The 14720-nt window shown below is 25.8% G+C and overlaps 2 protein-coding genes across 5 annotated transcripts in view; both read right to left on the bottom strand.

Moving 5' to 3' along the window:
• The window catches only part of LOC136088598 (uncharacterized), a 9624-nt gene extending 7824 nt beyond the window's left edge, over positions 1–1800 (bottom strand). For 2 of the 4 annotated variants that reach the window (XR_010642307.1, XM_065812621.1), the window contains exons 1-2: positions 988–1115; positions 107–277 (exon numbers count right to left, since the gene is read on the bottom strand). Coding sequence is in view for 2 of the 4 variants with exons in the window: in XM_065812619.1 (XP_065668691.1) it covers positions 107–277; positions 988–1030 (214 nt within the window). In the remaining 2 variants the exon portion in view is untranslated. Of the gene's footprint in view, positions 1–106; positions 278–987 lie in introns of all 4 variants that reach the window. The other 2 variants (XM_065812619.1, XM_065812620.1) reach the window with 1 other exon arrangement.
• Positions 1–14720, bottom strand: part of LOC101235146 (melanocortin receptor 5) — a 100788-nt gene that overhangs the window by 66566 nt on the left and 19502 nt on the right. The window lies entirely within an intron of this gene.

The raw sequence follows: 14720 nt of genomic DNA, 5'->3' as shown, positions 1-14720 counted from the left end.
GTAACACCTCGTTCCTTTTGTTTATCATCAACACACACAATATAATAGGTAACTTAGTCATATAAAAATATAATATTATTATAAATATGAAAAATATAACAAAAACCTTCGAAGCTTTTTTCCATGCATCTTGTAAAACCAACAATGTAATGAACAGTGTGCAATAATTCATGCTCTTTTATTTTAGCACAAACATCTGCATATGTAGCTAAAATGTGCTTTGTTTCCATAACGGAAGTTGAACTTGACAGTGAAGTTGATGCAACAGAATTTGCATCTAAAAAGATAATAAACCTTTTAAATGATGGTTTTAAATCTCATTTATGCAACAGTACAAATACTGTTGTAATATATATATATATATATATATATATATATATATATATATATATATATATATATATATATATATATATATATATACATATAAATGTACGTCTATGTATACATATCTACGTACATGTGTATATATATATATATATATATATATATATATATATATATATATATATATATATATATATACATGTTCGTAGATATGTATATATAGTCGTACATGTATATATTTCTATATAGACATACATATATATGTATATATACGTATATATATATACTTATACATATATATACATATATGTATATATATGTATATATATATATATATATATATATATATATATATATATATATATATATATATATATATATATATATATATATATATATATATATATATATATATATATATATATATATATACTTATATATATATATATAAATATATATGTATATATATATATATATATATATATAGATATATATATTTGTAACATATATGTATCATACATATATATTTGTAACATATATGTATCATACATTGTATGTGTTTACACTTACATTTATTTTTGAAATAAATGAAAATTTTACTTAATACTTGAATAGAAACTGATAATAGATAAATAATAAAGTAATAATAAAAAATCTTACTCGTTACATCTTCCAAATCTTGGTGCACGTTATTTTCGATCATCTTGATCCTCAAAATAAATAGTCAACTTGCTTTAAATAAAAAATACAGTGACTTTGTATCCACGAGGTTTTACGACGGAACATTTAAGCAACAACGCATGCGCTAAACTTATGACGCGCATTCTAAGTCTGCGTTTTTTCAAAAAATCTAAACCTACTTTTGATGCATCTTTTCTAGGGCTAACCCTCTTAATGAGCCCACGTTCATCTCTTTTTAATTGCGTTTGTTGTGCATTCAGCAATTGAGATGATTGAATACTGTGATGATAGTGCGAGACAATTTTTTTACATTTTCGCATTTATCATACTAATCATGCCTTCAATTTCGGATACTGCATCTTTAAATGATAATTGAAGCGTATGAGCATAGCAAGGTAATTTCATAAAGTTTTGGCAAATGTTTATGGCTGCTCTCATATTACTACCATTGTCTCGAGGAACGTATATTGGTACTGCTCTTGGTAGCGACCAATCTTCAATTGACTTCTCAAGAGATTCTAATATTGCTTCGCCCGTATATGTGACACAGCCACAAACGGTTTATTCTCCAGTGTATATGATTGCATTTCAAAATCAGCAGTTTTACTATAAAATTTTCTGCTATTTGTTTGTTGTTGGTTATTTGTATTTTTCTGATTTTCATAGCCTGTTTTCTTTTCTTTAGATAAAATAAGACTAAATATTATTTGTGGACATGTGAGTGTATTTGCATAAATTTGCGTATATTTCAGTATATTTTACATTTCTCTGTATCTATGTGTATATTTTCTTTTAGATAAAAAAAAATAAGGTATATGAAATAGAAAATAGAAAAAAGTAGTAGAAAGTAAATAAAATTATGTTGGAAGTTGTCAATAGAATGTTGTGTTATGCTTCTTTTTAAGGTATCTGAATATATATTTAGATTTTTAAATTTATTCTTAAATGGTTTAATTTTTTTTATTACTTTAGATAAAAATATTTTAAAAAAATATGGATATTAATAAATCCTAAATTAATTGTTAGAGGTTTTTATTTTGAATATTATTTGTTATAAACTGTTTTAATTTTTATTTATTAATTTTTGATCTCAATGGTAAACCAGTGGTTAAGCTAATGAGTTAAATTGTAGAGGTTTATATATCATATATATTCTAAAGTAATTGCATTTGATTCTTTTTTTCAAATACATTGCTTAACATAAGGCATTTTGATTTTTTTTTCTTTTTTTTTTCTTCTTTTAAATAGTTAAATAAAATTGTTTCATAGATGAGAAACCAAGTAAGATTCAACATTGTGTTTTTGTTTATATTACTAAATAATATCTTTGTTATTAGGATTGCAGGTTTTTGTTGATTTTTCTTTTTTTAAAAATGTTTACCACTTTGTAGATATGTTTACTACTTTAGACTATTAATATTTTGATATTTTTATTTAAAATCTTTTCTCTTTCTTTTTTGATGGTCGATATTAGGCTTAAATAAGTTATATAGCATATAGTTAAGTTGTATAGCAAGAAGTGATACTATTCTAGATTATAATTGTTTAGGAGAAATGAGCCAGATCTGTCAGCATTGCTGTGCTTAAAAATTTCTTGATAAAACATATTTTTATGTTTCCATAATAGCAAGATAGTTTTGCTTCCATTTTTCACTATTTCTGCAAGATTTACAGGAAGTTATATCATAATTCTAATATAAATTTTTCTAAATATATTAGAATTTAATATGCCTGTCTTTATTTTGCTTGATTTACTGGTAATGTCGTTTAACCTATAAATCTCAGGCTGCCATGTTTTAAAATATGTGGTCAAGTTTTTTATTGTGTAAGTAATCTTAGGCCAGATCAAGATATTCCCCCATCATTATCAATTGTATATCTCTGACCCACTTGCAGCAGTAAGTTTTAGAAAGCAATAACATTGCAATCAACTTTGCTTACATAATTTAATGTTTTCTTTGCAAACTATAGTTAATGAAGTTGTATTCGTTGGATATTGTGCTGCACCTGCCTCCAGGAAAGTTATTTACCCAAAAGGTCATTTAGAAGTTTTATTGAGAATGTCAGCTAATTTAGATCCAATGGTTTATTCACTTTTTTTCCCCAAGAGATGGCATAATTGGTGCACAATCCTGAACATGCAACATTGGTCAGAAATTGTGTATCTCAGTTTTACAATAAATTTTTAAAATAAAGTTGAAATATAGTCTTTAATTTAAAAAAATTGCTCTTTGTATGATTCTTTTATGTTTATTTATTATTCAGTTGTAACAATAGTAATGTTGGTAATATGTTTAATGATAATAGTTAAATTGAAATGGATGATATTAGGCTCGAAGTTATTAGTGTAAATGGTAATAGGCGACATAAAAATAGCCGTTGTTCAATAAAAGAGATAGATCTATGTAGGATAAATCTAATCATTGTTGAAATTAATGTTAATGTCTGTTAATTCGGTTTTACTTTAGACACTTGAGAACAAAGCGAAGTATGAATTTTCTATTTATAGTAATATTTATAGTAATATATTGAGTGATTGATAGTATATATGTTTATAGTAATATTTAGATTAATAACAGTCCCTTTTTTTTTTTAGTTGCTTTTGTCAACACTTGATTAGTTTGCTTACTGTTGAAACATGGTTTTAATTTTGTAAATTTAAAATGCTGTTAAGTTTATTCTATTAATCATTAGTCAACAGTCAGAGAGAATTAAGAAATGCTGGGAATTTATCTTTTAATCAGGGTAAAAATAATTTTGTTTACTTGTAACATAATAAAACCAGTTACTATTATCTTTAGGGTGTTTTTTTACTTTTTTTGACATTCTGCTTTGAAAACATTTTCTCCCTCTTTCTCTTAGATGAGAGGGAGAATTAATAAAACTTTTTACATATTTCTTAATACCACAATTGATAATGACCATTTAAAAAATATCTTACAAATTGCTTGCTATTTTCTGATATAATTGTTTAAATTAATGAATATAATTTTTCCTTGATTGTTCAAATATTGTAACAAATAAAATCTTTTTAGTTCAAGTATTTTAGTTAATAAAATAAGTTATTAAGTTGTTATTACGTTATTTTGTCTATCCTTTTTATAATATTTTCTTTTTTAATTATTCTGGAGACACTAATGTGTGCTTACAAATATATTATGCTATGCGCTATTGTTACTGTGTTTTGTGTTTATAGAACTAGGCTGTTTACCTATTTTTTTGTTCTTTATATTTTTTGTATTATTATTATCCTAATTCTACTAACAATAAAATGCACATAATACTTTTGTAATTAAAAATTGTAATTTTTTTTTCATTTCTTTTATTAGGTATTTGCAGGCTTTACTTAACTTTCCTTTACTGGTGCTTGCTGTGTTGTGACAGATTTTAAAAAGAACTTAACTGATGTTAATGCAGTTTTTATGTCATTAACTATAAGCAATGACATTGCTGATAGGGACATTGCTGAGGGGTAGAGGTTATGCGGGATTCCCGCATGGGCTTTTCACTTTTTTATCTAAATATGGGCCTTTTGGCAAATTTTAATTTTTTCTACATTTTAAAGAAATTCTACAATTATTTACAATATTTGTATGCACAAATTAAATTTTATTAATCCCTAGATTTTAAGTCTTCAACTTTGAGCGCAATTATATTTGTATTTTGCATAATAATAATGTTGCTCTGAAAACAAAGTAGATATTTTAAGACGTATTTTGATATTTTTTTCATAAGAAAAACTATGAACCCATCAACAGTTTTTAACGATCGCAATGTTAAATTTAAAAAAGTCCGCAGCCCATATTTTTATTGTTGGACTTAAATTAACTTAATTTAAAATTTAACCCCAGAATATTTTTTTAAATAAATTAATACGCAATACAATTACTATATAGTAATTGTATTGCGTTTTAATTCATTTAAGAAAAAAGTTTTGGTGTTAAATTTTAAATTAGGTTTATATAAATAAGTATCAAACTCTTGTTTCGAAACAGATATAAACTTGTTTTATAATAAATAAAGTTTTTTATTTTTATACAGTTTATATTATTGTATGTAAATAAACAAATCACTCCGTAATATCCTGTCCTCAGACAGATTAAAAAGGGATGATGGCTGTGCAAGAAGTACATTTAAAGAAGATATGTTTTATGAAAACTTTGGATTATGAACTATATAAATACACAAATAAAACCTTTTAAAAATAGCGTAAAACCATATTATTTAACGAATTTATTTTAATTGAGGTGTGGGAATACCGCAAATATTTTTAAATACAATTTCATATTACACTTTAACAATTTACTTATTTACGACACATTTTATTACTATTAATTATAGGTAAGTTTAAAATAAATTTTAAAGATTCCATAGCTTTAAATTTTTTTATTTTCATTATTTTAATTTTGTTTTAATTTTAAAATGAAAAAACAATAAAATAGCATTTTTGGAAAAAATATGAAATACTTTCAATTAAGTAACTGCTAAATGAAACTATGTTATAAAAACTTTTAAGTTAAAATTATGTCAATAATGGCACCATTTTTAGAGCGGCATTTTTGCTGTTGTGAGTTTTGTCACGGAGAAAACTGTCCGCTGAAGTAAACTGTCCGATCGGACATTTTACTCCGGAGTAGAATGTCCTAGTTTGGAGTAAGTTGTCCGACCAAGAGAATAGTGTAATTTTATGAATTGCGGCTGATTTTGTACCATCATTTTAAAAATTAATTTTAAAAATGTATGAACAGAATAATGCTGAAGAAAGAATGCTTGCTGATGTTAGTAACTATATATCTACATCTGTTTATCGCTATGACTGCACACCGAATGAAAAGCGGGCTATTCGACGAAGAGCAGGTATAGATTATAAACATTATACATAGATTATATCATTTTGTATCTATGTTACTAGTAGCATAGTTACAATATGATATATACTTTTATACACTGTTAAGAAAGTTACAAATATAGTCATTATGACAAATTATTTGTAACATTTATGACACTGTAAAGTAGATTACAAATATAGTCGATATGACAAATAGAATATATGATAATTTTATATTCTATTTGTCAAATAGAATATATAATTATCATATATTCTATTTGACATATCGACTATATTTGTTATTATATTATATACAGTGTCAGTGTTACAGATCACTAAAGTATATAATATAATATATGTTAGTGATCTATTTTGCAGTGTACATATAAGATTTTGTAATATATGATGGCATTATTGCTACCATTTTACATTACATGTTTTGTTATGTATTAGAGTATGTATGTCCCTAGTATACTAGCAATCGACAAAGTATGTCCACTGAATGTTTGTATTAGGTATATCTAGGTATACTAGGTTTCACACAAGTATATACCTAGTATACACACAGTACTTTCAAACTAAACATAGTAGATTATCTTAACACAAAGTAAATACTTTGCTCCCATTTAATAATACTTACAAGGATATTCAAAAAAGCAAAACCTTAACACCAGAGGCTGATTCTCTTCAAGAATATCTACTTACTTGTAGTAAGATAAGTAGTACAATTGATAGTAGACATACAACTTCTGTTAATGTTCCATCAAATACTTATTCAGTTTCAACCATAAGCTCTTCTACAAGCAACAACAACAACCAGAATAAAACATCTCATGCATTTTTAACACCTAGTATTAAATCTATTCCAATTACAATGTCAATGCAACCCTCAAAATGCTACTATGATGAGCATGATTATTGTAAACCAGCAAAGCAAAAATGTTATGAAACAAATGAATCCAATGATGATCACAACATTGAGATAAATTCAATTGAAGTAGAATCCTTCAAAATTGCATCCAAAGAAAGAGAGAACAAAGTATTTTGGATAAAAAATAGTTTATTTGAGTTGACCTTAGTGAAAAAAAATATTCTTCGGAGTGAGAATAAGTGGCTAATAGATAACATAATTTTTGCCTCACAAAATATTTTAAAGGCACAATCATTAATTTCTGGTTTTCAAGATCCAATCTTAGAATTAAATATGTCATTTGTTACTATGAGAAGTCCTTTCATCCAGATACTTCACAATGGATATGGGCACTGGTTTGCAATTAGCAATATAGGGACACGAAAATTAAATGAAGTTCATGTTTATGACAGCTTGTTGCACTCATTGAGTTATCAAGGAAAAAAACTGGTGGCTGCTCTTTTAACATGTCCTGAAAAAAACATTGCCATTAAAATAATGGATGTTCAACAGTACAAAGGAGGGAATGATTGTGGCTTATTTGCTGTTGCTTTTGCTACAGCTTTAACTAAGCAGATACAACCAGAACATTGTTTGTTTAAGCAAAGTATAATGCGGGATCATTTATTAAAAAGACTTCAAGAACAGGTTCTTCCCATGTTCCCAACTGTTAGTGTAAATGTAGGAAGGGGCTGTGTTAGCCGTATTGAGGTCATAGAAATTTTCTGTTCTTTTCGGATGCCTGCTGAAGGCAAAATGATTAAATGTTTGAAATGCAATGAGTTATATCACTTGAACTGTTTGATCAACATTTCGGAAAGCAGCTTTGATGATTTTTTGTGTGATTCTTGCAATTAACTTCTGGATATTAAAAGTATAAATAATAGCATAAATAAAAGTAATTATGAAGACATTTCATTATAGTAAGAAAGATTAAGAGTAGTATTAACTTAAAATGTAGCATTAGCTTAAAAAGTAGTTCTAGCTTAAAGAGTAATGTTAGTTTAAAGCGTTATTGCTCTTCTTCTTTATATTTATTTTGTCTTTTAACTGTCCTTATTTTGTCTATTATTTTATTTATGCTGGAGCTTTATTTGTTTATTTGGATTTATTATTTATTTTTATTTATGATTGGAGTTTGAAGAAGTTTTTTGTTATAAGGTTTCAAAGACTTGTAGTTTTTGATTTATTTTTATTATTAGTTATTTTTAAAAAAATGATTATTTTTTATTCCATTATTTCATTGATTTTAACTTTGCCATTATTTTATTTTAGTTTGCCTACTGTTGAAATATGGTTTTAATTTAGTAAACTTCCATGAATTTAAGTTTACTTTATTAATCATTCACCAACAGTTAAAGAAAAATTGAATTCAACTCAATAAAAGTAGGATTAGTTTTATTTTCAGGTAACATTGCAAAATATGATTTAACTGTAGTTAGATAATATCTTATTGCTGTTTTGTACCATTATTTATTTACATTTATTTTACATTTATTTACATTTATTTACTCTACTATAATATGTATGTTGTACTATTTCTTAAACCCCACAAAGTATACCTTATCTAATCAAACAAACATATCATTATTGTTTATACAGTTGTGTATCATTAATGGAACGGTTTATTTAATAGAACAGTGACAAACTAAAGCAGTTTCCTACTGCTTTAGCTTATTATTGTTGTTTAAAAATAAATACTAATTTTTTTTTAAATTATAAAATTATCTTATCATTCTTGTAATTGTTTCAGTTGGTTGTTTTATTTTTATCATTGCTATTTGTATCATTAATATTATTAGCTGGTATTTACTTAAACTTTTCTTAAATAACCTACATTACAATAACCTACATTTTCTACAATAACCTACATTTTCTTAAATAACCTACAGTTTTTTTTGTCAAATATATATAATTTGGTTGACAAAGTCAACCAGTTTGTTAGATACAATTTTTAAAAAAACTTACTTTAGTTTCTTAAATAAAATGGATTAAGTGAATGATGAAAAAGAAGAACAAGACTTTCTCGATGTTAATATTTACTTAGCTAAAGGGGTCTATCCCATTAGGTGTACTCCTAATGAAAAGAGAATATAAGTTTTCCAGGTTTATAATGGAAGGTAATCAATAAAAAAATATGGCAAAGAAGGGTTTATGGGTTGAGACTATTTTTAGCAAGGAGCAGAGAAAGTAAATTATTTGTTTTTGTCATAGTAAACATCTTACTTATCACCTTAGAAGAACAAGCACTACAAGGTTTCAGAACGTTTTTACTGGCCTGGAAATTTTCCATAACAATTTTTCTATCACAATGGCAGATCTAAGCAGTTAAAGCAAAAATAAAAAATCCATTTTTTATTTAAGATAATTGTTCAAAACTTAAAATATTATCATGAGTTTACTGTGATTCTGCTGCAGTTCCTCAAGTAATTGTAGAAGAGTACAACATGAAAATTTCAAGTTTTCATTTTTAATTTTATGTTTTGTACTAGGTCAAAAAAAAAAAATTCTTTTTAAAACACATTTAAAAAGTATATATTAGTAATATATGTGACAAAAGTTAATTAGGTACTAAATAAATTGAAAAAAAAGGTTGCAAAAACAATTAGGTACTAAATTAAAAAATTTAGTTTACTAAAAGTCAGGAAATCGCCGTTGCTATGGGCGTTGCTATAGGAGCTGAAAAAACTTCACTTTAAAAAAAATCAATTATTCTTATAATATTGAACATTTACATTCAATTATATAAGAATAATTTATTTTTTTAAGAATAATTACATAATATAAATGTATATATATTCTCAGAGCCGTAACCACCTGGGGAGTCTTGGTCCCTCCAAAAAATTTTAAAATTATAATTTTAAGGGAAAAACATATACATAAAATAATTTTAACAAATTTTTTATCCCCTTCCTTCTTTTAAAGAGCCCTAGGGCCCCCTAATATCAAATTTGTGGTTACGGCTCTGATTTTGAATCTAGAATAAATTTCAAATAAGATAACATAAAAAACATAATTTTTATTTTTTACTGTTTTTAACTTGAACCTTAAACGAAATATATTTTATATTTCGTTTATATTTCGTATATTTATATTATAAAGAATTAAACATGTCAGTGCTAACATTTTTTTATTTTTTTTAAACTTTTAAACCGGAAAAAAATGACCTTGTGAACTATCAAGCTTCAGGTTTATTTGTATCAGTTACATGACGCATAATATTACTATGTTAATTATAATAATATTATACTTAGTATATAAAGTGGTAAAGTTTTCTTTTTGCCCCAGAATAATGCGCGAGTTTTCAAACCATCGTTTAAACAAACGCTAAAACACTTCGCTCGAATGGTCCGAAGTAAATAATCCGCAAAAAAGTAGGACAGTTTACTCCAACGTAGGACAGTTTGCTCCGGAGTAAATTGTCCTAGACGGACGGATAGGACAAACTAGAACGTTCTACTCCGGAGTACAATGTCCGATCGGACAACTTACTCCGCGGACAGTTTTCTCCGTGACAGTTTATGCGAAAATGTTAAAAAAAAGTTAAAACACCGAATTAAACAAAAGCATAAACTATCTATAAAAAGAATTTCTAATTTTTGAAGATTTTCAATATTTATTTTAGAAAAAAAATTATATATAATTTTAAAAAATTTATATTATTATACGATAAAATATATATCAGTATATAGTTATAGAAAAATTGAAATCTTTGATTTTGAATTTTGTGTTAGGCTATGTTCTTCAAAAATAAAATACTAATCGTATTTGCTTGCGGTAAATAGTGTTAGAAAATCAGAACAAAAACGTAGTCGCTGCATCGTATTGTTACCATTTTTTATTTTGATGTATTACAAACAATATTAATAATTACAAGTTACAATATTAATAATTACAAATATTACTAATTACAAATGTATTACAAACAATATTAATAATAACAAGTGTTATCTTCACTTGCTAGTTTGTATTGATGATTTATTAGAATAAGGTCAGTTATTTTATATATATATATATATATATTTATATATATATATATATATATATATATATATATATATATATATATATATATATATATATATATATATATATATATATATATACATATACATATCTTTTTTCGTATGGCCCTGTACATCAAGCATATATGGTAAAATACCGCATATATAGGCCTTTTAATAAAAAACCTAAAATGTTTTATAGATAAATTTGTATTTAATTTTTTAGATAATATATCAAGTTATTAATGTTTTTATTGTTATAAATGATTTAATTACTAATAACTTGTATTACGGGTTGCTTACTGCTAATATTATATGATTATATATCATTATAATAATTATTATACAACGTTTTTTCTAGGTACACAATAATTATTTTTTTGTTTTTAATTCAATAGATAAATGATTATACTTTTAAAAAATTGTGTTTTGATGCTTTGTTTTCTGTAAGAATATGTGTAAAATTTATTTTACACATATTCTAACAATTGATCTTATTGAATCCACAAGAATTGAGAATGTTTTTATAAAATGGTGCGCCTCTATCAAAAGCTTCTTTGCGAACAGATATATTACTGATGCGATTAGAGATCATTTTTGGTATCGATTTAGTAATGCTTGGTGGATGATTGGAATGTTAATGTACAAAGGATCTCCTGGTTTTTTATAAGTTCTAAAAGAGTGCTCAGAAAATTTCATTCCTAATATCCAGAAATATAATACAAAATCTCGAAAAAAAAAACATCTGGTTTAACCCACCTTATTCGCTCAACGTCAGCACACACGTAGCCAAAATATTTTTGAGTACAATTGATAAATGTTTCCCTAAAGGCCACAAATTTCACAAACTTTTTATTCGAAACAACTTAAAGGTTAGCCTTCCAAACATCAAAAGTATCATTACTTCTCATAATAAAAAGATATTATTTAAATCTCATGAAAATGCCAATCAATTATGCAATTGTCGACAAACCACCTTATGCCCACTCAACGGAAAATGCCTTACAAAAAATCTTATTTATATTTGTAACGTAAAAGCTCACCAAGAAGAAGAAGGATATTATTACATTGGGCTTACTGAGAAAACCTTCAAAGACAGATGGTATAAACATAAAAACTCCTTTGTTTATGAAAGTAAGGCCAACTCCACTGAACTTTCAAAATTTGCGTGGGAATGCAAAAATAAAGCTTTAGAACCTATATTAAAATGGAATATCCTCGATCAAGCGGAGCCATTCAAACCTGGTGGTAAATTTTACAATTTATGCTTGACAGAAAAATAACACATTATCACATCACCATTAAATTTGCTTAACAAATGAACCGAGCTTGCGTCAAAATGCCGCCATGAAAATAAATTTCTAATTAAATACTTTAATTTCATCAAAGCGGACACTCCATAGCATTTTTTATATATAATTTTTGCCGTTACTTTTTTGTTGTTGTTGTTACATCTGATGATCGCTATTGCGTGAAACTTTAAGTAATGTAGTTGAAATACATGTTAATAATTATTTAGTTTTCACTATATATATATATATATATATATATATATATATATATATATATATATATATATATATATATATATATATATATATATATTTAAACAACTTTCAAAAGTATTCTACACAATAGAGTGCTCAATGTTCTTAAAAGAACAGAGCAATTATATATTAGTAGAAAATCACTTAACTAAATTTTTCCATTTGACACTGTGTTTCATCAACAAAGATTCATCTGAAAATTTTTCTGATGAATCTTTGTTGATGAAACACAGTGTCAAATGGAAAAATTTAGTTAAGTGATTTTCTACTAACATATATATATATATATATATATATATATATATATATATATATATATATATATATATATATATATATATATATATATATATATATATATATATATATATATATGTATGTATATATGACTTAAGCAGTCACTTCTATTTTTTCATTATGCTTTAAATGTTTTCTGCATGAAATATGAAAAAATGCATTTTAAATACATTGTTTTATAAATAATTCCAGCATTACATTGGCTTATACTTTATTTAAAATATATATATATATATATTGAATGTATGAAAAATTATATACGGAGAGAACAAATGCAAACATTTAAATCCTTGAATCCAACAAGAAAATTATGAGTATATATGAATTAATACTTAAAAACTTTTACATTTTATGCATAAAAAATCGCTATCGTTGTTTGAAATTAGGACGATTTTATATTGAGTTTTTCCGAAATGCCCTTAGTTCTAATTTTTTTTGCAAATGATGCTTCGTAAATAGTTTTTAGCGCGCGAGTGTATTTTTGCTTGCACCTGGTTGGTTTTTGTGCGCGGATGTACTTTGGTTTACATCTGATTAGATTTTGTGTGTGTGTTTAGTTTTTTTTAGCTATGTAGAAAATTTATCGCTCATATTCAATAATTTCAAAAACATGTAAATTTCCAAATTCAACTGTTCAAATTGTCATGAAAAAACTTTATAGGGAGAACAAAACTAAAACGCGGAAGTGTTGAATATTAAAATTTAATGGCAAAAGGAAAGCAAAATCATTAGCTGGCTTGATTCATCGAAATCTCAGTCATAACAAGATTTAGTAACAAAGTTTTTATTACATTGGATTAATAAATTACCTTTCATTCAGCTAGTTTTGAAAGAGGAAAATTTGAAAACTTATCAGAAGAAAAAAAATTGTCTTAAAGATCACGTGATAGAAAAATTAAGGTAAATTGGAAAAACTGAAAGTTTTCATTAAAAACTCTCCAGTAAAAACAGGAACACCTAGGGCCGCCGAGAGTGAGGGGCGAATGGGAATATGTGTCCCGGGCGCCAATATAATAGGGGTGCCAGAAGACGAAAAGACAAAAAAATAATTATAATGAAATTTTAGTTACAGAAAATTAAAAAAAATTACTTATGTTTATTTAGTATAAAATAAATTTACTTACTGATGTGCATAGCAATTAACTTTGCTTCATTTATATTACCAAAGAATAATAGTTTTAAATAGTTTACCTCTTTTCTTTGGTAGGCGGAGGCCAACCAAAAAAAATTTGACTTGTTTTTTATATTGAAGACATTGAAGTCGACACTAGATCTTATCCGAACAAATCATTTTATTGTTAAAGATAAACTTTGCCAGGTTATTTCAGAAAAAAGTAAATATATTTCATAAATACTTTTATTATTATTCTGAAAGAAAATTTAATCACAATTTTAAATGGGAAAATAATAATTAAAATAAAAACAAATTTAAATTAACTTTATTTGCTCAGGTTTAACGACTCCCTAAGAATTGTTAAAATCACAACCTAAATCAAACGTCACGCCTAACCTTTGAAAAGGAAACAAAGTCAAGACTTATAATTATAATCTAGTGTCACTCATCTATAGCGTGCAAGGTGACAAAGAGAATTATTATAGATAGGATTATAAAACACTACGCACAATCTAATATTAAAGTCTCAACATAGATTTGTACATCACAAAAGCTGTTTACAGATCAGGTCTTGTCACGGTTAACCTCTGTTAAAGAAATTAGAAGCTTGTTTAAAATCAAGTTTCAAAACTTTGATGCGTTTACAATTTTTCATCAAAATCAGCATATAATTAAGAAAAATAACCTGTTTAAAACCTCAACTAATACAAGGTTATCAAGAACATCAGCACTTTTTCGAAAAAAGGTGCTGGAAATTGTAGGAATAAATTAGCGCAGGATGCAATTGATGCACCTACAGTAATCTTTTTAAAAGTATTTTAATGATATCAATCGCCAGCATATGAAAGTCTGGTGTTGATTTTCTTCATCATTGTTAAACTTTTTAGGTATAAGTTTCATTGAATATTATAATAAATAAATTAAGATCTTTTTGTTTTCAGCTGTAGTACCGTCAGATGTACGCTTTCCGGACTCAGAGCTTTCCGGACTTTCAGCTCAGATTGCAGCTATA

The sequence above is a fragment of the Hydra vulgaris genome, chromosome 12 (assembly GCF_038396675.1).
Source record: "Hydra vulgaris chromosome 12, alternate assembly HydraT2T_AEP".
Lineage (NCBI taxonomy): Eukaryota > Metazoa > Cnidaria > Hydrozoa > Anthoathecata > Hydridae > Hydra > Hydra vulgaris.
The sequence above is the reverse complement of the archived record's forward strand: the minus strand, read 5'-3'. Positions and strand labels throughout refer to the sequence as shown.